Source organism: Neolamprologus multifasciatus, chromosome 17 (genome assembly GCF_963576455.1).
Source record: "Neolamprologus multifasciatus chromosome 17, fNeoMul1.2, whole genome shotgun sequence".
NCBI classification, from domain to species: Eukaryota; Metazoa; Chordata; class Actinopteri; order Cichliformes; family Cichlidae; genus Neolamprologus; species Neolamprologus multifasciatus.
In genome coordinates, this window is record NC_140455.1 from 36,709,492 (window position 1) to 36,735,591 (window position 26,100).

Here is a 26,100-nt window from a genome sequence, read left to right on the forward strand (position 1 = left end):
GCCATGGAAATCCTATTGACACTCACATCAAAAATATCAGTCTTGCAATCTTCTCTGAGAGGACCATTCAACGTCCAACCCAGCACAGTTTTTACTACATGGGGACCTCCATCCTGACTTCTAACAGTATCCCATGGCTCTAAAGCCTTGGGCACATTGGTTCCGATCAACAGATCTACCCCAGAATTTATCTCCAATATCTTAATATGGTGCAAATGTGGCCATCGGGCAATATTGCATTGATGAACATTCATGCTTTTCTGTGTAAATAATTCAAGCAAGTCACAGTAGTGATCTAAATCCAATCCCACTAGTTCCATATCTGAAACAACATAACTACTGACCATCTTTTCCTGACCCATTGTACATAAAAGAATGCCAGTTTTCCTTCCTGAAAGTTTCAGCCAGTTCATGAACCTTTCAGTACAAAATGAAGCTGAACTCCCAGGATCTAGAAAAGCGTAGGTTATCAGTAGACTTGTAGTCAAGACCGCCTAATCCGAGACCAAGACAAGACCAAGACCAGAGGGTATCGAGACCAAGACAAGACCAAGACCAGAGGGTATCGAGACCAAGACAAGACCAAGACCAGAGGGTATCGAGACCAAGACAAGACCAAGACCAAGACCGAGACGAGACGAGACCAAGACCAAGACCAAGACCGAGACAAAAAAAAAGTCTTTAAACTGCAGCCAGATGCTGCTTCGTTTACGGGTCTCGGGCATATTTCGCACAGCCCTCCTCACTGAAAGGACTGACGCATGCTCCACTTGACTGTTGCGTCTCTCACCCTCTCTGTTTTTCACATAATGATATTATCCTATATCCTCGCATGTGATTGGCCACAATATGGAGGGATTGGAGCGTAGCTGAGCCACTGTGTGAGAGCTGAGCAGCCAAAGGAAATTAAGTGGGGGTAGAAATGACTGAAAGATTATTAGGCTGTGTTTTGAGCTTTGTTCAAAAAAGAATGACTTCATATATATATATATATATATATATATATATATATAGTTTTTTAATTAAGCAGCAAGGCAGAACAAAGTCGGGCCTGTATCAAGACACAGGGACTAAACCCCAATTCAACCAGACCCAGAACTGATCCAGAATTAAAACAGGACTACAACAGTAACCAAGACAGAACCAGAATCAGAACTAGATGATAGCAGCACTAAAAATCATCTTAGACCTGCACTACACTTATTTTTTAATTCTACCAAAGTACACTATTTAGATTCTGAAAAGTTTATATAATTATTCAGCCTTGTTGAGCAAACAAGCCTGCATAACTTAATAAATATAGAATTTTAAAAGTAACAAACGCTATCTAAAAAGATACAATAGGTACGAGATACATGTTCTGATAGGTTTTTGGCAAACAACCATTTGACTAACTTGTGTGTCTCACCTGCTCTTGTTCCATCTCTGTTCTGTCGTCATTTTCGTCGTCTCTCTCCCTCTCTGTTCCTCTCTCTCCCTCTTTGTGCTGACAATCAAGCCAAACACAAATATACAGTGGAAACCAGATATTTACATACTCTTCAGATAAAAACACAAACACTTTTTAATTGTAACATCAAATCAGACTAAATGTTTATTTTTTTAGATTGATAAATATAAAAAACATATTTGTTAACTTTAAGAGTAAAGAGAGAAACTGTCTGTATTTCTTAATTGTAAATGGCACCAAATTGTATTCAAAATTGAGCCACACTTATGGAGCTCCACAATTCTTTTCCAGAATTCTTTTCCAGGTGTTTTGGTTGACATCTCTTGATTTTTCAAAGAAACTTTCCCATTTCAAAGAAACAGGCTCTGTGTTTTGCCTTATATGCATCCACAGCTGTGCCACCAATTTACCCACATGGACTCTACTAACCAATCAGAAGCTTCTTAAGCTCAGAATGGAATCATCTGGAGTTTTCTTAATTAATCTTAATTAACAATAAACTTAGTGTATATGTACTCCTACATTTGATGAAAGTGATTAAAATAGACAGCTCCCTCTTTTTATTCTGACATTTAACTAATTCAAAAGACATTGCAACATTTATTTATCTAAAACAAAAGTTTACTCTAAATTGATGTTTAACAGTAAAAAAAAGGTTTTATGTTTTCTCCCTAAAGTGTATGTAAATATCTGGTTTCAACTGTGAATATACTGCTGTGTATTGAAATTCCTCTTGTTTTGCATAGATATACTGAACATACAACAACAACATACAAAGCATAATATATAAAATAACATCTACCTGAGTTTTTTCTTTGAAAGAAGCTCCTTATGTCCATTGTTGTGTTCATCAGTACACAACTGAAACCGATTTAGAGAGTTTGTTTAGCCGTGGAGGGTAACAACTGAAAATATGAGATGTAAGCTAAGACTCTCTAAAAAAATCAGCATTGTCGTTCGGCTTTTTATTTATCCATTTGTTGATTCACTCGAAGAGTAAGTAACGCAACCAAGTGATCAGTTTGATATCAATCTTTTGTGATACACCGTCATATTTACATTATTAGTTCAGTACGAATGATTTCCGTTGGTACCTGGTCAAACTTAAGCTCTCCTCTGCAGCAAACTCGCAGGCAGCAGCTTCTCCCCCCCTCGCTCACATGGGTGCTGTGCTCAGTCGCCTAGTGCCAAAGCTCGGATCATACCAAAATCAGGGGGAATTTAGGACGGTGCGCTCTGTGTTTCGTGTGTTGTTTTTGTTTTATACAGTTGTCAGTCAGGCATCTAACAAACAAATTACACTCCAAAAAACCCCATGCTTCTGAAAAAATGACCCGGGCTTAAGCCCAGTAAGACACCCCCGGCTCCGCTGATGGTTGACTCCAAATCTCCCGAACACTATGTTGATTTGAGAGCGCAAGACCGAGACAGCGAGACCGAGACCGAGACCAAGACAAAAGTCCGTCGAGACCAAGACCGAGACCAAGACAAAAGTCCGTCGAGACCAAGACGAGACCAAGACCACGTAAAAGTGGTCTCAAGACCGGTCTCGAGACCAAGACCGGTCTCGAGACATCCAACTCTAGTTATCAGTGACTGATTGTCCTTTCTTGGACTTCACTGTAACTGGTATTATGGACAGAGCACTATTTTGCCCACCAGCCGCAGTCACTTGCAATCTTCACTTGCCTTTTGACAAACTCAACAACATCACTAAAAACCACTTTAGAGTGAAACCTCTTCTGCAGATCGCACACAACATTCCTCCATTTATCCCTGAGTTTATAAAGCAACCTTTTCATAACTGCTTGCATGTTAGCAGAGACATCCAACTCATGCAAGGACTCAACATCTCCCACTGCGTTACAACATTGCCTTAATAAAAACCCATATTCCTGCAAAGCCTTCACATCCTCAGATTTTAAAGGAGGCCATTTACTGACCCTTTCAATGTAGGCAGCAGCAATTTTCAACGAATTGCCAAAGTTTTCCTGGAGCAAAGATTTAGCTTTAGCATATCATTACTCAGCAGGCATATACTGACAGCTTCTCACCATTTCTCTTGGATGGCCTCTGGTGTATTGCTTGAGAAAATATAAACAATCCTTAGCACTGTGAGCTTGACTCTCCACCATGTGTTCAAAAGCTCTCATAAAGGTTTGGTATTGCAACAAATCACCATCAAAAAAACTGAATGTCACGCCTTGGTAACAAAAACAGAGAATGTTTCTCATTCAATAAAGCTTTGTTATTGAATGAGAACGCCTTGTGGCCTTCATCAGGGTCACCCAGGATGACCCTGATGAAGGCCACAAGCCGAAACGCGTTGGTCAGGCAATAAACCTTGGACACACAATTAACAGGAGCAATATCCCCCACTAATCTACCTATTAAAACTAACTCACTCAGCCTAGTCTTCTGTGCATACTAGCGGTGGATATTTATGTACCATACTGTCAGCTGTGAGGAAGGCAAACTGTCTTAAACAAACTGCAGCGGTACTCCCGAGCCAATAGCTTCAGCCGCCTGATGCACAATAACTAGAAAGCAAATCAGTACAATGCCTAATGCAGCTGTACTGCTGAAACCTAACAGGGGAATAAAACTGAAGGAAATCTGTTGTGTGAAGCCACAGGCTTACTCTAAAGGCTGCGTGGACAACAGCAACAGCAAACCATAAAACTCCCACCAATAAAACTCATCTATATATAAAAAATCCAATAAAACCTAGAAAGTCTTCTGTTGACAAGATGTTGCAACTCCTCCAACCAACAGCAGCGGCAGGCGAAACATGAGGACACAGATGACATGCAACAATAAACACATGAGATGCACTTCTGTACTATTTGTGAGGGGGCAAACTCCTCAAGATGGGTGGTGACCATGGTGGCCATTTAGAAGTCGGCCATCTTGGATACAACTTTTGTTTTTTCAATAGGAAGAGGGCCATGTGACACATCAAACTTATTGGTAATGTCACAAGAAAAACAATGGTGTGCTTGGTTTAAACGTAACTATATCCTTTCATGAGTTATTTACAAGTTTCTGACCACTTATAAAATGTGTTCAATGTGCTGCCCATTGTGTTGGATTGTCAATGCAACCCTCTTCTCACACTCTTCACACACTGATAGCAACACCGCAGGAGAAATGCCAGCACAGGCATCCAGTATCCGTAGTTTCAGGTGCTGCACATCTCGTATCGGGGCCATTCAACTGGCCCACAACGACCAATCCACTTTCCAGGAAACTGTTCATCTAGGAATGCTCGGACCGGGCACCCATAATGTGGCGGTGCACCATCTTGCTGGAAAAACTCAGGGAACGTGCCAGCTTCAGTGCATAAAGAGGGAAACACATCATCATGTAGCAATTTCAAATATCCAGTGGCCTTGAGGTTTCCACTGATGAAGAATGGACCCACTATCGTTGTACCCCATATACCACACCAAACCATCACTTTTGTTGTTCCAACAGTCTTGGAGGATCCATCCAATGTGGGTTAGTGTCAGACCAATATCGGTGGTTTTGTTTGTTAACACCATTCACATAAAAGTTTGCCTCATCACTGAACAAAATCTTCTGCGTGAACTGAGGGTCCTGTTCCAATTTTTGTTTTGCCCATTCTGCAAATTCTGTGCGCCGATCTGGGTCATCCTCGTTGAGATGCTGCAGTAGCTGGAGTTTGTAAGGGTGCCATTTGTGAGTAGCTAATATCTGCCAAAGGGATGTTCGACTAATGCCACTCTCCAGTGACATGCGACGAGTGCTACGCTGTGGGCTCTTGCTGAATGAAGCTAGGACAGCCACTGATGTTTCTTCATTAGTGACAGTTTTCTTGCGTCCACATTTTGGCAAATCCAACACTGAACCAGTTTCATGAAACTTAGCAAGTAGTTTGCTAACTAGCATGGCAGATGGGTGGTCTCGTAGGGTGTCTTGCATTGAAGTCTACTGCAATGACCCGGTTACTGCGTTCACCAGATATCAACACAATTTCGATCCGCTCCTCACGTGTTAACCTCTTCAACATGTCAATGGCTGTGAACAAAGAGAAACTTGTAAATAACTCATGAAAAGTTACGTTGAAACCAAGCACACCATTGTTTTTCTTGTGACATGACCAATAACTTTGATGTGTCACATGGCCGTCTTCCTATTGAAAAAACAAAAGTTGTATCCAAGATGGCCGACTTCTAAATGGCCACCATGGTCACCACCCATCTTGAGGAGTTTGCCCCCTCACATATACTAATGTGCCACAAACAGGACTTTAATATCACCAACCATTCCCATTTTATTACGGTGTATCCATATAAATGGCCCACCCTGTACTCTCCACTATATAAAATCAGTACGAGGTGTGTAAGACTGCAACTCCTTCCTGGTTGCAACGCTGGATAGTCATGTGATTTCTAAAACAGAGATATTGAGCAAATGCAAGAAATCAAGCCTATGGACAGGATTTCTATTTACCCTCTGCTTGTTGGTAGGTAGATGACATTTTTGTCCCAAACCAGCACATTCATACTGCTGCATTTGTCTTAAAACCATATTGGTGTGCATCTGTAAATGGATATAGTATAAGTTCAAATAAAATAATGACGCTTTGGAAATCTAAATGTAATCTTTTAAATGTACTAGTTTACAATCTTATCGTTTTAGTTGAACAAGGAAGTGATATCTGGAGAAACAAGGAAAAAGAATCCGTGCAACAGACACCTACTCATAGTTTGGCACACCTTCTTTCAAACATGCAAACATCGTTGCTGTGTAGACAAAGGCTCTGTTCATTTGAAATATCAGATTCTCCCAAACACTGCTTGAAAGTGAAGCTCTGCCCCACAAACTACTACAGTCTCTAAATGTATTATATTTGGGTGTTTGTGGGCATTCTCCACACACAATAAAGATACTTTATTGACTGCGGTTAAAAGAGAGAAAGATGGTAAGCACACTGATGTAAACTAAACCCTAACACTTCTACTAGGAACAAGCATAACCACAGGTCAACTTTCCCATCTCTGTTTTTCCAAGAATACTCAGCAAACTCTCCATAGCCACAACTCTTGGCTCTCTTCCTCCATCGCTTTCACTTTCCTGACTTTGGTGATCTATGACCACAAACAAGCACAATACTGTCTGTCTGCTGACTGGGAGACTTACAAATTGCAATAGTTTTTATACTGAAACTATTAAAAGTGTTTTTAACAAGCTGCTTTTAGTGATGATGACAGGCTTGATCTCGTAGCCTTCATTCTGAACCCAGAGTTCTCTCAGTGGTTACATAGTTTTACTAAAAGGCTACAATCCAGCAGTCAGCTATACGTTTATTCAGTTATTCGTTCAGTCTTTATTTATATGTATTAGAGCGTTGCTCTGCTCTGTTTACATCAAACCACTGGTTTAGTTTTCAGTAGTTCACTCTCAGTCACTTAACCTCTGTGCAGCCAATTTAAACTACTTGTTTGAATATTCAAATACATGTCATGACCTCCTTTGATAAAGAAGAACAGAGTGTGACTAAGTGCTGGAGAGGAGAGACATCAGAGTGCAGAATAAGAAGTAAGTGAAGAGTTTGTTGTGTCATCTCTTTTTTTTCTTTAGTGCTTGATGTCAGTTCAGTTATTTCATTTATCAGAGATTCTGATATTTCACTTGCTCAGTTTTCTTTATTATGGATGGAGGATGAATATACAATAGAAACTTAACTCTTTCATGCATAAATAGTGACAGTGTCAATCTGGATTTTGTTTTTCTTAAGTATTTTTATTCATATTTAGACATGAAAAAAATAGATTTTTGATCTTCACTTTTTAAAACATGTACTTTTCAAAAGAGTTTAACATGTCCACTTAGGTGGACAACTGGTTGACCAGTGGGTTCCAGGGTATGGAGTTACACATCAGTGTCCAATGTAGTAGTTTATGTTGAAGTATACCATCAATAGCTGACCACTGTAGTGACACTGTGCCTGAAAGGGTTAAACAGAAATATAAAAACGTCATAAATTAGCCTTGCAATCAATCGACCTATGTCAAAGTAGCTATATATAACAATGTCCTGATTCACAAGTGATGTACCCTAAACAACAACATGTGTAACATGTTCCTATTGTTTTTTACAAGAGTATTCATGGAAAAGTAGCAACTTCTTTGTCCACATTTCATGTTTTCATCTGCTCTCATTTGCAAGTTGTTTGCATGTTTCCCTCCATCCTATATGTTACTCCATTTCCTGGAAACAGATTCAATTCTGTAATCTTGATTTTTTTTAAAATAGTGTACTTATAATCATGACCAAACATTTAACAGTACAATGTTAAAAACATCAACAAAGTCAAATGCAAGGAATCCATGTATATAGATCTGCACTGATACCCAAGCCTGCAATGGAGCATAAAGGAGAGACGCGTAACTAAAGCCAAATGGGATCAGACGTCACCTGGCTTAATGAGGTCCATGTCTTGGTTCACAAACATGTCAGATTTTGGGATATTCTAGAGATATTCTTATTAATAAATACATTAAATATAAAATAGAAACATGAGTAAAAGAATTTTAAATGAATGATAAATATCAAACTGGGTCAAACACCAAGCAGAAGACGTGGATCTTTACACTGGATTTAAGAATTGGCGGTGAAGAGACCTCTCTAATGTGAAATGGTAACGAATTTCAAAACTTGGGACCCACTACGGCAAAAGTCCGTCTGAGCCTCCGCTGTGTCCTCGACACATCCAGGAGTTAGTTGATGTGAGTGGAAAAGCAAGTGCAGCTCAGAGAGGGAAGGTCGGGGAAGACCATTTAAGCACTTTAACTTGTTGTAAGTTGTAAAAAGGGCACGGATTACTGTTTCTTTAGCTTTCTGTCTCAGCTGAAAGAAAACAAAGGTGAAGACAAAGCTGACTTTCATTGCAATTGATTTATTTGGGCTTTCTCTACTTCATTCTACTTTTACAGAGTAATTATTTAGTGTCTGTGGCTGAACTTCAACACACAATGGCAGAAAAACCCTTGACAGACTGGGACAGTGGTCTCTTGGATTGCTTTGAGGATGCGAGTACTTGTAAGAAGAAGTTTAAGATCTTTTTCTTGTCATTTCTGGGGTCTTAGGCACCTCAGACATGTTAACACTTTGGTGATGTATTTCTGTTTTTCAGGCTGCTATGGTTTTTGGTGCGGCCCCTTCCTCACCCTCACTGTTGCAGGAAGGTTTGGAGAGAACAATCTTCTCCCTTTATGTGATTTAATGTTTGCTCCTTCATTCTATGGGATCCCTACTTGTCCACCTCCTGCAGTCTTGTCTTTAAGGGCTGCCATGCGAAACAGATATGGCATCAAGGTATGAAGCAGTGACAATGAGACAATGTCATGAAGCAGAAAAAGAGAAAGAAAGAAATAATGGTTGTACCGTCTCTCTGCAGGGCTCTCTCCTTAACGATATTGTAATTTCGAGTTGCTGCGCCACGTGCTCCTGGTGTCAGATGCATCGTGAGTTAAAGCATCGTAAGCAAGCCCCCACTGTTATCAACATACAGAATAACAACATTGTCAACATGCAGCCTGCTCCAGTCATGCAGGCGCCCATGATGATGATGATGCCTGTACAATCAGTGCCAGCTGCTTATATGGCTCAACCAGCAGTCACTGTGGTCTCACAGTGACAAACAGAGTTTGTGTTGATGTTTCTATCAGTGATACGAGACAATGAAGTCATTTTGAATTGAGAGTATAGTTAAATATTTCTATCAGCTTCCTAATAATCATAAAAATTACATTTAGTTTAAATGTATGAGTCGCCTTTTTAGATTAGTCACTGCATAGCTTCAGTAATAATACAGAGAATTCAATTTTAGTCTATTAATTTTTCTGCTAATGAGAAAAACATACTTGCATGTAGAGAGCTAGACGTGGTGTTAGATCTGCTCTGATGTTAAAACTGATGTAAAGTGTTTTTTCATCAATAAAAATATGAAATCCAAGACGTTTATGATCATTTTAGATTCACCAAACTCTGCTTCAGATCAGTTTACAGTTTACTGAGATTGATGAAGACCTGATGTGCTCTTCACAGCTTTCATGACACAATAAAGATCAAACAGGAGTCCTGCAGTGGCTTTTTTCGTTTTTTATTTCACTCCTCATTAATATGTTTTTCTTAAAATGTGTCATTGTGTGTGCTGTGTGGCAGGAGGAAGGACCCAAATGCAGGACTATCAGTAGGAAAAATTAAACTCAAAGTGCAGCTTTATTTGCTGGGAAAACTCAAGATAACTCACACTAGAAACTCAAAGCACGAAGCTCAAACTGGAAAACGGGCACAGAGGCAAAAACACAGCAGGGTGAGGGTACGATACAACAACTACCAGAGTGAAACACAGGACTGAAGTACACAAACTGGACAACAAGAGAATGGGGAACAGGTGGCGACACAGCCGGGACAAATCAGACCTAACAAGACGATGAGGAAGCAAAATCAGACACGCTGCACACAGGACAGGGACTAACAAAATAAAACAGGAAACACATGACAGGCACAGAAACAGAACATGGAGCACAAAGACAGCAGTAACTAACAGTGACAGGAGGTGAACAACAGAGACTCAAACACAGGCTGAGGTGACGCGACTAAGATCACTGAGAGCTAAAGAAACCCAACAACATGAACAACAATAATCAAAGAACCAAATTACAAAGACTGAAAAACAAATACTGGGTCTTTGTGACAAAATGTCTTTTATAAATAGAAACACAGAATCCAAATAGAGAGCATTAAAAACTGAAGACAAATCAGACCCCACCCACCCTTCTATTATAGCACTAATATATAGTAGTGTATTTATTAGTGCTATTTCCCCAAAATGCACTGGCATGATTTCGGGGCAGCATGAGTACAAGCAACCTTTTTGCCCTTGATGCCGCCTCCACTACAATGCCGCCCTGGGCAACCGCCCATGTCACCTATATCAAATTTACATGTAAGCAAACTGTCCATCCATCCATTTTCTTCCACTTATCCAGGACCAGGTCGCAGAGGCAGCAGCCCAAGCAGAGAAGCCCAGACCTCCCTCTCCCCAGCCACCTCCTCCAGCTTGTCTGGGGGAACACTAAGGCATTCCCAGGCCAGCCGAGAGATATAATCTCTCCAGCGTGTCCTGGGTCTGCCCTGGGGCCTCCTCCCAGTGGGACCTCACTCAGGAAGCGCCCAGGAGGCATCCTTGTCAGATGCTCGAACCACCTCAACTGACTCCTTTTGATGTGGAGGAGCAGCGGCTCTACTCTGAGCCCCTCCCAAATGGCCGAACTTCTCACCCTATCTCTAAGGGAGAGGCCAGCCACCCTTTGGAAGAAGCCCATTTCTGCTGCTTGAATTCACAATCTCGTTCTTTCGGTCACTACCCACAGTTTGTGACCATAGGTGAGGGTAGGGGCGTATATCGACCGGTAAATTGAGAGCTTTGCTTTTACACTCAGCTCTCTCTTCACCACAACAGACCGGAGCACCACCCACAGGACCCCCCGATGGGCACGGTCAAATGCCTTGTCCAAGTCCACAAAACATATGTAGACTGGTTGGGCAAACTCCCATGCACCCTCAAGTATCCTCGAGAGAATAGAAAGCTGATCCAGTGTTCCACGACCAGGACGAAAACTGTATTGTTCCTCCTGTATCCGAGGTTCAACTAATGGACGGACTCTCTCTCCCGGACCCTGGCATAGACTTTCCCAGGGAGGCTGAGGAGTGTGATCCCCCTGTAGTTGGAACACACCCTCCGGTCCCCTTTCTTAAATATGGGGACCACTACCCGGTCTGCCAGTCCAGGGGTACTGCCCCTGATCTCCACGCAACATTGTAGAGGCGTGTCAACCAGGACAACCCAACAACATCCAGAGCCTTCAGGAACTCGGGGCGGACCTTGTCCACCCCAGGGGCTCTGCCACCAAGGAGTTGTTTATCTGCTTCAGTGACCTCGCCAACCGGGATTGGCGGATCATCCCCTTTGTCCACAGACTATTCTTCCACCACAGAAGACGTGCCAGTGGGTTTGTGGAGGTCCTCGAAGTATTCCTTCCGACAATTTTCTCAGTTGAAGTCAGCAGCACTCCACCCTCACTATACACAGTGCAGGTAGAGCACCGCTTTCCCCTCCTGAGTCGCCTGACGGATTGCCAGAATCTCTTCGACGCAGTCCGAAAGTCTTTTTCCATGACCTCTCAGAACTCCTCCCACACCTGAGTTTTTGCTTCTGCCACCGCCCGTGCCTGGCCTGTTGGAAACTATCAGCTGCCTCCGGAGTCCCACAGGCTAACCAAGCCCGGTAGGACTCTTTCTTCCGCTTGGTGGCTCCCTTCACCTCTGGTGTCCACCATTTGGTTCGGGGATTACCACCACGACAGGCACCAACTACCTTGCGGCCACAGCTCAGTGCAGCGGCTTCGGCAATGGAGGTGCTGAACATGGTCCATTCGGACTCAATGTCCCCAGTCTCCCTTGGAATGCTGTTGAAGCTCTGCTCGAGGTGTGAGTTGAAGATCTTGCAGACCGTAACAGACAATAACAAAACACTGCTCGGGTTCAGATCCGGGAGGCCGTTTCTCCCAATCACGCCCTTTCAGGTCTCACTGTCATTGCCCACGTGAGCATTGAAGTCTCCCAGTAGGACAACAGAGTCCCCAGGAGGGGCACCCTCCAGTGCCCCACCCAGGGACTCCAAGAAGGCTGGGTATTCTGAACTGCCGCTCGGCGCATAAGCGCAGACGACGGTCAGGACCCGTTCCCTGACCCAAAGGCGAAGGGAACGGGTCCCACCCCAGCCCGCCGCCTCTCACCAGGGGCAACTCCAGACTGAGACAGAGGCCAGCCCCTCTCCAGGAGGCTGGTTCCAGAGACCAGGCCATGCGTTGAGGTAAGCCGACTGTAAATGAACCAGATTACTTGTTTTATTTGATTTTTTTTTTTAAAACACTTAAATCCCTGAACAAATTATACCTTATAATATAGATTAAACTCTTATTTTGAAATTCGGAACGGGCAACTTCCGGGAAGGAAGATCGTACTGCTACTGCTTGCCACAGAAAAGGTTAATGAGAAAGTTATTGTTTTCCATCCATCTTTAAATTAGCATCTAGCTGGAAGGCGAAAAGGTATGTTTGTGTATTGTACTTGTTTACATTTCGGACAATTTGTAAATGTATTACTTGATTGTTAACAAGTTTCTGAGTGATCTAGCAGGCTGATGCTAGCACCTCCTGTGCCTTTTCTGTCAATTAATTAGCATAAGTGAAACATAGTTATATCAAGTCAATGTTTATTTTGTTTTATGTTATGATTACAGCTCTTACAATGTGTCTATAGTAACTTGTGAATAAATGGGTTGGAATACCCCACCATGGTCCATCCGTAATGATCACTGAGTGCATCGTCTGAATAAAGTCTGGCTGGAATGCTACACCAACTATATCTAGCTGGTACCTCTGAACCTCACGCACTAGCTCAGGCTCCTTCCCCACCAGAGAGGTGGCATTCCATATCTCCTCCGCGAATCACTACCTTATCGTAGTGGAGGCGTTTGTGTGTCCCAGGGATCCCAGGGGCTATGTTGTCTGGGGGCTTTTGCCCCCTGGTAGGGTCTCCCATGGCAAATTGGTCCTGGGTGAGAGGCCAGACAAAGTGCGATTCAGAAGACCCCTATGAAAGGACCATCGAGGGAACAGTTCACCCAGCCGGGGATAGGGTTACCAGGGCCCCGCCCTGGAGCTGAGGGAACAGGAGGGTGAACTGTTCCCTCAGCGAGTGTCTGGTGACCGGGCACAGCCCGAAAAAGGGACATGAGCCCATCTTCCTGCAGGCCCACCACCCGCAGGAGGCACCGCAGGGGTTGGGAGCAATGTGAGCCGGGCAGCGGCCAGGAGCGAAGGTCCTGGCAGACCGATCCCAGGCTACCAAGTAAGCAAACTAACAAATAATAATCAAAAGCTAAACGTGTTTGCTGTCTTTTGTTCTTTTCATCTTTGCGTATGAACATACATCCTCGCCCATGTTGTTGATTTGTTTTTCTGTCTGTATAATGAATCATCCTTTTTTCTGAGTTCTCAATAATTAACCTACTTGAACGTTTACTTTTTTTACAGATAGAATTAAAGAACATAAATGTTTATGTTACTAAATCTCCTGCTTTATCCTCATTTAAAGTGATGTTTGTTCTGTATGCTGCTCAAGAGTCAAAAACTAAGCTGAATGTTTAGGATTTTAAAGGATTTTGTGTCGAGGTATTGAAGATCTGTTTTTTCTTACAGACCAAGTTTTCTCTGTCCTGATAAAAACTGCTTCCAGGATGACGTCTTTTACTTTAAAAAATTAATCTAGGAGTTTCTAGGAGTGGCAAAAACAAATCTGAAAAGATTCAGTGATTAGACAGCATGGAGGAAAGACAGTAAAGAAGAGTAACCCAGTTAGCATGTGGCCTATCTCAGCTGTGTAGTCAGTTGTTTTTGGTTTTATTCCTGTTCTGATAACAAAACGAGTTTAGAAATGTTGAACTGAATCGATAAAGAGTTCAGGCCCCATTTTTCAGTTTTATCCTGCATCCTCTGAGAAGCTTTTGTGTTGTTGCTGTTTGTTTTTTTATTTAAATCACTGTTTCGATTTCGAATCCAACTAAAATCCTAGAATCCTCTAAAAACTGAAAACTAACAACAAGGAACAATAGCCTGTTGTCACATCATGAAATTAGGAATTGAATATTTGCGTCACTTAAATGACAAAGAAACAACCAATCCGTCCAACCAGTTCAACCAGTCCAACTATGACCTATCATTTCCTCAGTGGTAAATCAATTCGACTGCTTGTGAACTTCATCTATGCCAAACACAAAATCCAAAGCATGCAAAGATCCTCTTGAATGAATCTCTGTCAGTTTGAACGTGATGTCCTACAAAACAGAAAGCATGGGCTTAATTTGACCTGGAAACTGTGTGCAGATAAAGAGCTTATCAAATCACACTAACAATGCAAACAGCTTCAGGGATCTCACACATGGCCGACTTATCCACTGTAACACAGTGGTGTCACAGGAGGCGTGGCTTCCAAGCTGGAAAAGATTAACACCAGTTTATTATTTTAGCCATTGTGAAAAACACTGTTAAGTGAATGCTTCACATAAGTAAAACATGTAAAGCTAAAAGAGCCTGCCTGAGGGTCTGAGGCAGCACTGTGGCTGGTAGGGCTGTAACAATAGGGTTACACAGCTGGGAGCAAAATCTAAACTATAAACTATTATTACTAAACTATATTATTATTATTATTATTATTATTATTATTATTATTATTATTATTAATCTAAACCTTTTTCACAAATGTCAAAAAATGAAAACTTGAAGACACCGAGAAGTTGAATTCTTTGATCAAAATCTTACTGATTTTGGAAGGAGTGCTGCAAAAATGTTGGCCTGATGTAGAAGAAAGAAAACATTCAGACTCAAAAATTAAATCTGAAGGATTTGAAACCAAAATTAGGAAAAGCAAACTGCTGCAGTGAGAGTGCTGACAGGGAGCAAAGAGATCATATTTCACTTTCTTCCTGTTTTTTTCTTCCCGCCATCGCAGGTGTTAAGATGTGTCCTACTCAGTGATGGGAAGGTTACTTTTAAAATGTATTCCATTACAGATTACAGAATACATGTCCCAAAATGTATTCTGTAACGTATTCCGTTACGTTACTCAATGAGAGTAACGTATTCTGAATACTTTGGATTACTTAACATATTATCATGCTGTTTACAACTACATGAATGTACTATTGCTGTGATTTATTACTGTTACTGAAGGTCCGCGGCTCCGAACCGTAGTAAAGGGACCTCTGGCTAATACGATGGGTTCTGTGTCGGGCTCGTAGCTGAAAACTAGCTTTACTTTGTTGTCTGGATCAACTTTGCTAGCCAGAGACAGAGAGAGGCGCTGAAAGGCTGCTCCAACAGAACTTATTGTTTTTGGAGGAAAACACGAACACGGTGTACAGTCGAGTCTTAATAGCTTACTTACAACTGGGCTCGTCAGGCTCTCTTCTTGGCTGCAGTGGTTATTATTATATTTACATGCTTCCAGCTCCCGTTTTTGCTCGATGACAGCTCGTACTTTTCCTTTTTCTCCCTCCCTCGCTCACAGACACATAACGTGTATGGCAGTCCATTCTCCCTGCAGCACGGACTACACTGCCCATGATGCTACATTCTTTAGAGCTATACCTGTAGCATTCTGCCTGCTAGCTTAGCACAACAACAACAGGCGCTCTCTCACCCAGGAAACACGCAGAGAGAGAGCGTCACCCTGTAACCATGACAACCGTAACGCTGCCGCCTGGAACAACAGAACGTAGCTGTCAAACAAAACCCAAACAGTCCTGACCCGCCACAATATGAAACAGGGAAGTACCGCCGTGTAATTCATTTATTTCAACAAAGTAACTGTATTCTAAATACCACCTTTTTAAACGGTAACTGTAACGGAATACAGTTACTCATATTTTGTATTTTAAATACGTAACGGCGGTACATGTATTCCGTTACTCCCCAACACTGGTCCTACTGCGCAGATGTCTAGTTGGGGGAGGGCATGGCTACGTGCAGGCGGGAAAGGGGCAGTAGAAGAGTTTTGGAGGGTCCGTTTTTTTTCTGTGATTGTACGAAAGAAGACGACCGTTAAAGTTGGAGTTACTATGCCAGTTGTGTGATTATTGGACTAATGGCAGTGATTGCTCAAAGGGGATCTTCTATGAAGGGTCTTACCTTAGAATATATAGATAAGATGACTGTTGCTCAATAATTCACACACTTCAACACTCACCCGTTTTTCATAGAAAGAAATAAAGAGTGTAAACAGTTCATGTTACAAAACCTCATGTTTTATTTTCAGTGACGTTTGATGAGTCAGTTATTGAGAATTTCAGAGGATTTCATGTGCGTGAATTGAAGCTCTGCCTTTTCTTACAGTCCGTGTATTTTCCTTCCTGATAAAAACTGCTTCCAGTATGAAGAGCCTTTTACTAAAACGATGAAGCTGGGCGTGCCCGCCTTCACAAAATACCTGTTGGCAAAACAGAAAAGATTCAATCAGGAAACCAGCATGAAGGAAAGTTACAACAGGGAACGCTGGAAAACAACGGTACAAATTAATTCTCTAACAGTTAATAACCCCTCAGGTATACATTTAAATCTGACATAAGGAAGGAACTCACAGCAGCACCTAATGAAAGGAGCATTATAAAGAGAACTTGTCTTGAAGAGTGCTCTTAGTGACCATCGTGTAAATGAGACTGAAACCACTCATCAGCAGAATAAATGATTAAATCTACCTTTTGTGTTGCAGTATTTTCAAAAGTGACATCTCTGGGTCGACTCTGTAAAGTGTCTCCTTCTCCTCGTCCTCAAAGTAAAGCTGTAAAAGACAACATCAGTTATTTGTGGGAACTTTCTGATGACTGAAGCCAAACACATTTCCCCATTTTCAATCTGAAACAGCCAACCAGTCTTCACTCGGCTCCATCTGGAGCCACTAAAAGGCTTTATAAAAGTTTGATCATTACTTTAATTGATCTCTGTGCTCATAAAATAACACCCCCACTTCCCCACCTGTAAGCCCAGCATACAGACCTGCAGATTTTGTGGGAGGTATTTTCTGTCCGCGTCCCAGGGTGGAAGTTCTTCAAACATGACTGCCAGGTGGTCTGTGAAGCTGAGAGATGCAAGAGTGACTATTCTCCACACTTTACTGCTTCAATTTACTGTCCTACATAAAAGTGTCATTCTTTAAAAACCTTTTAAAAACATTTTGTGTCCCTTTTGCTCAACAGTGACTCCCGGTGGTCACAGTTGGCATTTACATTACACAAACTGGCTATCGTCGTTTATGCTGCTCTAATAAAAGTTACATCTCTTGTCTTACTTTGGTCAAAAGATATCTGAAACAGGTCACAGATCAAAGAGTGGAGGAATGTATAATCAAAACAATCATCAGTGATATTTGTATATAAATTTAGCACAATCTTGGTCACTGAGGGCAGGAGTCGTTTACCAGCTGTTTTCACAGAAAGCCGAGATGAAGTCACTCTGCTGATGTTCGGGGTAGAGAAAGAGAACGGGCCACTGCAGAGAGCCCTGCTCATCTACGAAGACCTGAGCCCCGGTGACCTCCTGAGAGCTGAGGCCATCCAGGCTGAGCTCCGCTATCGCCGCAGGAGAGCGTTCGTCCTCATCTTCACTGTCAGTACCGCTCCGCTGAGCCCTCGCAGGCTGCACGAGTTTGATGCCTCGATCCTGTGTATAGACGCCAAAATCATAACTGATATAATTTCGTTCTCTGTGTTCATTTTTCACTTAGATAGTGAAGGCAGTTTAAGATGCATCTTCTAATATGTAGGGTCAGCCTCTTGACTTAAGCCCCTTGCAGAATCGGATGGTTTGTGGCGGTTGCCCTGGCCCAGGGTGAATCAAGACCTGCGCTGGTAACGCATCATCCAGTGACGGGCCCATTAACTATGAGCCTGTGGCTGGGCTTGGACTTGATAGCGAGGCGCCTCCAGCAGGGCTGTGGCAGCATCTGGACTTGTGGTTTCTAACTATAAATTTGCAGCAGTGGCCGGGGCAGGTAGCTGCCAATTAGTGTCAAATACAAATATGTGTGCGACGTTAGATGCTCCATCTCTAATGCTTACCTTTATGGCATTCAGAAGAGCTTCTTTCTCACCATGCAACTTCTTTTCTTTAGCCTTGGCCTTCCTGGCATCTCTCTCTGCTGCTCTCTTCGATACCAAAAACAAATCAAGGTTTATTTCAGCGCTTTAAAGCTTTCGCCACTTCTAAAAATAATATATAAAAAGACAAGGATCATCTGAAGTGCAGTTACTTTGTGCTTATCTGCCGCTGCTCTCAGCTCCCGCAGCTTTTTGTCAGTAGGATGAACCTCGAGCCCCTCGTCACACCACTGGATGGCCTCTGAAAAGTGGCGCAGCTCTATACAACACTGAGCGCCTGCAGAAGCACAAACATGGGATTCATTTGCTTTCTAAGAGCTATAACAGACAGAAATCTGGAGCTTCTAAACTGAAACCAGCACTAGATTTCCATGCTTAGTAACACAATGTCATCATATCATAGCAGTACATGTTAAAAACATTACCCACCTCTGATCAAGGCTTTCAGGTGGTCTGGCTTGAGCTTCTTTGCAGCTGCAGCATCGTTCAAAGCAGAGCGCATATTTCCTGAAAAACCCAGACATATTTTTTTAAACAATGTCGTCTTTTGTGAGAGCAACAGGACATTTGGATGCTTTTTTTTTACCAAGGTAAAAGTGTGATGCTGCACGGTTGGTGAGGAGGACAGCATTGAGGTCCTGGTCTGCACATTTCTTCTTCAAACCCGCTGTGTAGGCCACCACCGCTTTTTGGTAGTTCTTCTCTTTGAAATAGGCATTGCCTTCATCTTTCAGGCTTTTTGCTTGTTCTGGAAAAGAACATGTTTCTCACATTTATTCAGCTGTTTTCAGGAATACATACGAGCAGCTTCAAAGATTTGGAGGAGAGAAAGCTGTGGTTCGCACACCTTCAGGAGGCCGGTCTTCGTCGTGGATAATGGACTGCAGGCAGGCTAGTTCTGGGTATTTCTGTGCGTCGATCTCTTCGGGGGCGTCTTTCATGAACATGGGTATTTTATTAAACTCCTGCGTGAGACAGCAGTACATTTTGGTATTACCTGATACAAGTAAAGCCAAGGCCGGTAATGCCAGTACTGATAGGGACACTTTAATACTTTTAACCTCTGAGGGCAGCATACAGAGTCGGAGATTAACCATCATTCATTTGTAAGCTCTGAACACGTTTTAATAATCACGGTCAGCTTCATGTATTTTGAAACTGATTTTTTTCTTTGGGGGCTGGAATCTAAATGTGTCTGTGGGCTATAAATAAAATAGAAGTGACAGTCAACACAGAAAGGTTTAGACACAATTCATTGGGCTACAAACTGAACGTGGAAAACAGAAGCAAAGTATCGATTCTATCGCGCTAGTATCGATCCGATACCAGCACTGGTACTGATGCTATTTTTCGATATCTTCACGAGATACTGAGCATGTTAGCATCTTGTTGCTAACCACCAACATAAGAACAAAGACGTGCTAACACATTTTATTCAGGTTCAAGCGGCTTTCTATCTTGTGCACATAGTCTCCGCAAGCCAACCTTACCTCCTCCCAGTCGTTTTCACTGAAGGCATTTTTATACCGCTGGGTCTTGAATTTGTCCATGAACGCGTCCATGCCATCGTCGCTGTCACTGTGTACCGAGGACGCCATTTTGGATCAAAATGTACTTTAAAGAGCTGGTTCTTGTTTTTAAATCTTATATTAACGCTGACAGCAGTCTGTCCAGCTAACCGTTCCCCAAGTTGTCTTGTTTACACATGTGTAACAGCGGTGCCACATGCGAAAAAATCCGTGTGGAAACTCACTTCCGGCAGAGCGTTCCACTCCTCGCGGTACGGCAGAAGTAATGCTCTCAAAGCACCGTTACACTTAGTATTATTAAAATAGGTGGCAGTTTCTTTTCTAATCATCCCGTTAATTATTTTAGCCTTACTTGTGCGCACCATGGAAAGCAACGCTAACACTGCCCCCACTGTAGCCTAACTCTTGGCTTTTTGTCCACATTTTGAGGTCCTTGCTTTACAACATGCACTGGGATAACTATTTTTGTGCTAAAAAACAAACAAACTTGTATTTATTTTAATTTTTCAAGGACTCACTCCCAATCTGGTGTGAGATCAGTGTTATATTACATTCATGTTGTGACAAATTCTCATGTACTTCATGCTGTATACTGGCCTACTTACAAGGGATTACTGCATTGTAGGATACTCTAAATACTACTAAACAATGGGAATATTTCTACCAACTTTGCTTTTCTTTGCTGTCTCACTTTTTTGCAACATTCATAATTTGGTTGTAACCAGCACTGATTTGTCCAGGTACAGATTAAAATTTTATTAGGATTATTACACGATTTACTGTAAAAAATAAAAATAAAATTAAGCTGTATACTTCATTACATTGTAGTGTACAATGCAGGTCGGGTACATCACAGACCTATTGTTTAAAAAACGTTTATTCAATGTGTAAATCACAGGCTTTGGAAAACATGGAATAATCCATGCCCACCACCTCACACAAACTGAAACATTTATTCTAACATTCATACTCATACAGTTTCCACTCTTCCCAGTAGATCTAACAGTCCATCTCTACTGAGGAAGACAGTCTCACCAGTCTGCTGACACATCACCTCAAACCTGGGTGTTTCCTCCAGAGCTCCCTGTCCTACTACAATAACATATGGATAACCCAGTTTGCTGGCATCCTTCAGCCTCTTCCCGATCGTCATCTGTGTGCGGTCATCCAAAACAACTTCACCTCTCAGGTGAGGCAGAGTTTCTCCCAAAGCTTGGACCAGTTCCTCAGCGAGGAGCGTTGCCTCGTCCACCTTACTGCCCTTCTTAGGGGGTAAAACGCAAACCTGATAAGGAGCGATGAGCCCCGGCCAGCGGATCCCCTCTTCTGTTGACATCACCTCGACTGCTGCCGCCAGAATTCGCGTAACCCCGAGGCCGTAGCAGCCCATCTCAGCGACAGCCGGTTTGTTCTGGGCATTGCTGAAGGTGGCTTTGAATATGTGAGAGTACTTCTCACCCAAGTAAAACGTGTGGCCTACTTCTATACCCTTTGACTCTACCAGTTTCCCAGTTTCACACTGTGGACAGTTGGACTGGTCTGATGACATGGTCTCCACGTTGGCGGAGAAGGAGCAGCTCCCACAGACCAGAAGCCGATCCTCGCCGATGTCCGCCGGCAGCTGGAACTCATGGGACAGTTTACCGCCGATGTTTCCAGTGTCCGCCTGCACCTGAACGCAACGCAGACCCAACCTGGCGAAGAGGCGAGTATACGCTTGGCACACGGACTCGTACGTCTGATGAGCGGCTTCTTCGCTCACGTCAAAGGAGTACATGTCCTTCATGTAAAACTCCCTCCCTCGGAGAAGGCCAAACTTCGGCTTTGGCTCGTCTCTGAATTTGCGGGTGATCTGTTTTTGGGGGGTTTTCAAAATAAATCACGTCAGAAAAAACAAACAAACTGCAGCTTGTTACAGGAAAGACAGGCTGAATGCTTACTTGGTAAAGAAGCAGTGGGAGCTGTTTGTAGGAGAGAGTCGCCTGGTGAGCGACGAGAGTCGTCACTGCCTCCTCGTGAGTGGGACCCAGGCAGTAGTCGGCGCCGTGCCGGTCTTTCAGGCGGAACAGCTCCTTTCCCATCAAATCCCAGCGCTCACTGGTTTTCCAGAGGTCGGCCGAGCACAAACTGGGCATGTCCAGCTTCTGCCCACCAATCCCCTGCATCTCCTGGTCGATCACTCTCACCTGTTGATCAAAGACAGCAGTGCAAATCAGGAGGTTGGAAGATAAACATCAGCAGTCACGCAGAAAGTGATAGGAAACTAGAAAAAAGGCATTTCTGTCCTCTTTTCCCTTTAGTCAAGAGCTACTGTTTAACTTTATCATTTTAGCCCAATAAACATCTAATCTAATATATTCGATTACATAATCACATAATCTATGTGATTAGATTAATTAGGTTTTAAAATCGTATAATCCACAATAATCTAAGAGGGAAAAGAGGCAAATAGACTACTGCTTTGATAGATGCCATGTAAGAGGATGTCTGTCATTCTGAAGCTGTCATAAAGCAAATTATTGAGCGTGTTATTATTTTAAGATCTAAAGGAACATTTGCACACCTCAGGATAAATGAACAAAATCAAAATGTAAACATGGTATAAAAAAATCTAAACAAAGAAAATATTATCAGTTCTGTTAGTTGGCAGGACAAAACCAACCATGAATATTACTTTATTATTATTATTATTATCACTCCTATAAGAAGATAAGGCCTCATCTCACCAGCTTCTCCATGGAGCGGACGGTGGCAGGAAGGTAGTAGTAGCACCCTGGGCTGGATGGATGAATAAGCCCAGCCTGCTGCATGAGCCTCTGGCTCTTGCAGCTCATCTCCCCTGGCAGCCGGCTGTCCTGCGCCACATCACGTAAGTTCGAAGGCTGGTAGAGACGAGACACCAGGAGTACGGGCTTGCTACCATAGGAGGGCGCAGAAGCAGGGACGGCTGCCCGCTCAGCACAGCCTGAGTCGAACCTCTTCGGAAGGATCAGGGTCCTGTGCAGGCGGCAAAAGGCTCTCTGCCAAACCTGAAGCATCACAGGCTCCATGGTGCATACAGATGTGCTGCTATTCAAAGAGAAATGATAGCACAATCAGTTGAAGCTGGATAAGTTACCTCACCTCGCTATTTAGCAAACAGTGCCACGTGATAACTGCAAAATCCTCAAATGTGAGATTTTTTCCCTTTTCATGGCTTATATGACAGCTAAGTTTGGAGTTTTTGACTGTTAGTTAAACAAAACGAGCACTGAAGAAACATCACAGAGTACTCGTTCTTCTTTACTGGCCACTGTAGGAAAAATCTGTGTTTACATGGAGATATTTTTAATATATTTCCCAGTTTTTTCAATTATATGATACTTTTCACAGAAAAGAAAATATGTTCACGCAACACTGTAGTTTTTACTCTTTGATATTTATTGTGGTAACACTTCAGCACATTTACACGCACTTGTAATGCGCTTCCTCCATGCTATGCTGCTTATTAAACCTGAGTGAAGGGGGTGAACCATCAGCACAGATGCTTTTTAGCTAGCAGGTTGTTTCATATCGGAGAACAAGTTTAATCTCAGTAATTATATACAGGTTGTAGGGTTTATCCAGCCGGAACAGCCACAGGTTATTACACAAATACAGAGGACTGATAGCTGTTTCACAGTACTGATGTTCCTGACAGATACATGGATGCTAGCAGGTTAGCTTGGGAGCTAATGTGAAAATGACCTTCTTCAGTTATATCACGTATGCAGCGAGAAAGACTCACCTTAAGACCGATAACGAGTGTCTGACTGTCCTGTGTAAATTATATAACTAAATGAAACAAGAGCGACATTTTTACTCGCAAAAACACTAAAGGTCCTGCTGCACTACTACATGCTGCCTTTCTTCCTCAGCTACATGTGGACAGGCTAGTTTTCTGAAAATGCCCCCTACAGGCCCGGAGGGGCTCTGCAGCAGCAGGGGCAGTTTTAGCTCTGGCTGTACCGGGTTTATACTCTGACTCAGAGAGATTATGGATGAGATTTGTCTCAAAGCTGGACTTTTAAAAACAATCGCCGTGAATGAAATCCAATGAAATGTTACTTGATTAAATGAGTAGAAGTGGGCGGGTCTATCCAAATATCAATAGTATCGAGACCAGTACTAGAGTGATAGTATCGATACTCTGTTTCTGTCATGTAGGTTCAGTATGTAGCACACTGACATGTGTTTAATATTTTTCAAGCATGGATATGTAGATAATAATTATTCAATAATTGCATAATAATTCTAAAAAGACGGGGCTGTAAATATGTTTTAATGTGGACCTAATATGTCACATATTCTGTGAATATTTTCGATTTTTTTAATCTTTTAGTGTAAATATTATCAATGCATAGAAAAAAAGGAACAGAAAATAGTAATTAATTAACATATTTCTGCCTTTTGGCTGTACTCACAAGCTCTGAATCAATTTTATATAGTTAAAATTCACCAAATTTTTCCAAGTATAACTCTCACCTCCACGGGACAAGACTCAGCAGTCCATCTGTATCTAAAGGTCAAAGGTCACTCTTTGCCAATGCCAATGTTCACATTTTGGACAGAGAGGACAGATGGTTTGAAAGAGGAATAAAAGAGGCCATTTATGTCCACTGTGAGTGGCCATCTTTGAACAGAGGCGGGGCTTACGACACCAACTATCTGCCATCTATAATCCAGTTTTGAGATCCTTCCCAGACGCCTTAACGCCCACTCACATCCTGGGCCATCTGACCTCAGGAAATCACATGATAGGGTGGACCCAGGTTTCACAATGAGCTCACCTGAAACCCTGGCTGATTGGGACCCACACCTGTGTTCACACCTTGGCTCATGTGATTGGGTAGAGGATCATTAGGGGGTCCATGTCCCTCTTGGGGGGAGACACTCCCACAGGGTTTAAATGTGGGACTTTCCACCATTTGACCCTAGAAGCTTCTCGGATGAAAGGATTTCAATAAAGGGAACACAGACACAAGAATAAATCTGACGTAGCAGACAAACGGAGAATACTTTGAAGAGTGTTAAAATAAAACTGAACAATATAGTTTCACGGTTCAAAGTTCTTTATTGTCACTCATAATGAAGAAACATGACAGAGAATTACTCAGGTCTGAGTTCTCATAGGTTAGAATGTTAGAAATAAGTAATGACCTAATAATAATAACAATTATAATAACTATAATAACTATAATAATAATAATGGCTTAGTCAATAAGTCCATTAAAAGTGCATAATGCTAATTGTGAGTATTGAGAGCTATTCTTCATTCTGCTGGACCAGATACTGCACAGCCTCCGGCCCGAGGGGAGGGGGGAAACAGTCCATGGGTAAAGTGGGTGGAGTCTGTCATGATGCAGGTTGTTCTTTCCTTCCATCTGCTGGTGTAAACGTCTGAGACGTGAGGCTGTCACCAACCCTCTACATGTTGTTCTTCACTACAGTCGTGAACTTCCTCTGAGCTCTTCTCTCTTTTCTTCCTGCCTCTCCTCTCCAGACTCCCTTCCACCTGCCTTCAGTCTCACTGCAGATCACGATGTTGTGCGGAAACATCACAGTCCACAGAGACTCCTGCCTGATTTCATCTGCCAGCCCGTCCATCACCACAGCAAACAAGAAAGACTCAGATCTTCTCCCTGATGTAATGCCGTCCCCACCTTAAACCCAACTCCTGCTGCACACCTCACCACTGTCTCACAGTCCTCATACGTGTCCTGCAGCACCCTCGCAGACACAGTTCCTCTCTGGGCACCTTATTGTTTGCTTTCTCAAGCTCCACAAACATACAGTGCAGGTCCTTCTGACCTCTCAAAGCAAACATAACGTCTTTCTCAGCATGAAGCTGCACTGCTGCTCACTCAACATCACATCTCTCCTTCGCTTCTAGCTTCAGCAACTCACGATGACTCATCAGCTTGACCTTTCTGTAGTTACTAAAACTCTGCACGTCACCCTTGTTCTTGAAAATCAGTCTTATGATTATAACTGCTCACCTTTGTCCAGCTTTTACACATAAAACACATATTTAATTTTTATCCTCATAACTAAAATTCTGTATGAACCACAGATTAATGAGGGTAAAATAACAGAACCATTATTAATGCAAAGAAAATTAACTAATCTGTATACAACAGCATCAAAATATACAATTCTGTGACTATTTGTGATTAAAAACTAATAAATAATAAACTAATAAACTAATATATAAATAATAATAATACCTTTGTTCCTGCTAATGCATTTTGTCATGACCAGAGAAAGGAAGATGGCGCCTGTGTGTTTGGCGTGCCGTCTATCGCTCTCTTCTATTTGTTTTATTTTATTGTTTTTAGTCAATTTTGTGCAAC

General features: G+C 42.4%; 3 protein-coding genes across 4 annotated transcripts; 1 reads left to right on the top strand and 2 right to left on the bottom strand.

Moving 5' to 3' along the window:
- The first annotated feature begins 4,664 nt into the window (after positions 1–4,664).
- Positions 4,665–13,798, top strand: LOC146499813 (cornifelin homolog B-like). Its single transcript, XM_085138596.1, has 4 exons — positions 4,665–7,015; positions 8,413–8,518; positions 8,613–8,794; positions 8,877–13,798. Exons 2-4 carry the CDS (start codon positions 8,452–8,454, stop codon positions 9,114–9,116), a joined length of 489 nt encoding a protein of 162 aa, XP_084994722.1. The 5' UTR covers positions 4,665–7,015; positions 8,413–8,451; the 3' UTR covers positions 9,117–13,798.
- A 2,532-nt stretch (positions 13,799–16,330) lies between these two features.
- Positions 16,331–19,906, bottom strand: ttc4 (tetratricopeptide repeat domain 4). Its single transcript, XM_085138584.1, has 10 exons — positions 19,691–19,906; positions 19,048–19,165; positions 18,787–18,948; positions 18,630–18,707; positions 18,353–18,477; positions 18,162–18,248; positions 17,522–17,763; positions 17,101–17,182; positions 16,803–16,885; positions 16,331–16,534 (listed from the first exon to the last, which is right to left on the bottom strand). The coding sequence occupies exons 1-10, from the start codon at positions 19,796–19,798 to the stop codon at positions 16,435–16,437; spliced, it is 1,185 nt and encodes a 394-aa protein (XP_084994710.1). The 5' UTR covers positions 19,799–19,906; the 3' UTR covers positions 16,331–16,434.
- Positions 19,907–20,483: 577 nt separating this feature from the next.
- pars2 (prolyl-tRNA synthetase 2, mitochondrial) lies at positions 20,484–23,637 on the bottom strand. 2 transcript variants are annotated; one of them, XM_085138577.1, is made up of 4 exons: positions 23,496–23,637; positions 22,456–22,798; positions 21,670–21,915; positions 20,486–21,581 (listed from the first exon to the last, which is right to left on the bottom strand). In XM_085138577.1, the coding sequence occupies exons 2-4, from the start codon at positions 22,777–22,779 to the stop codon at positions 20,700–20,702; spliced, it is 1,452 nt and encodes a 483-aa protein (XP_084994703.1). In that variant the 5' UTR covers positions 22,780–22,798; positions 23,496–23,637; the 3' UTR covers positions 20,486–20,699. The 2 variants fall into 2 exon arrangements, with proteins under 2 accessions (XP_084994704.1, XP_084994703.1); XM_085138578.1 differs by lacking the exon at positions 23,496–23,637 and having other exon boundaries at positions 20,484–21,581; positions 22,456–22,795.
- Between the last annotated feature and the right edge of the window lie 2,463 nt (positions 23,638–26,100).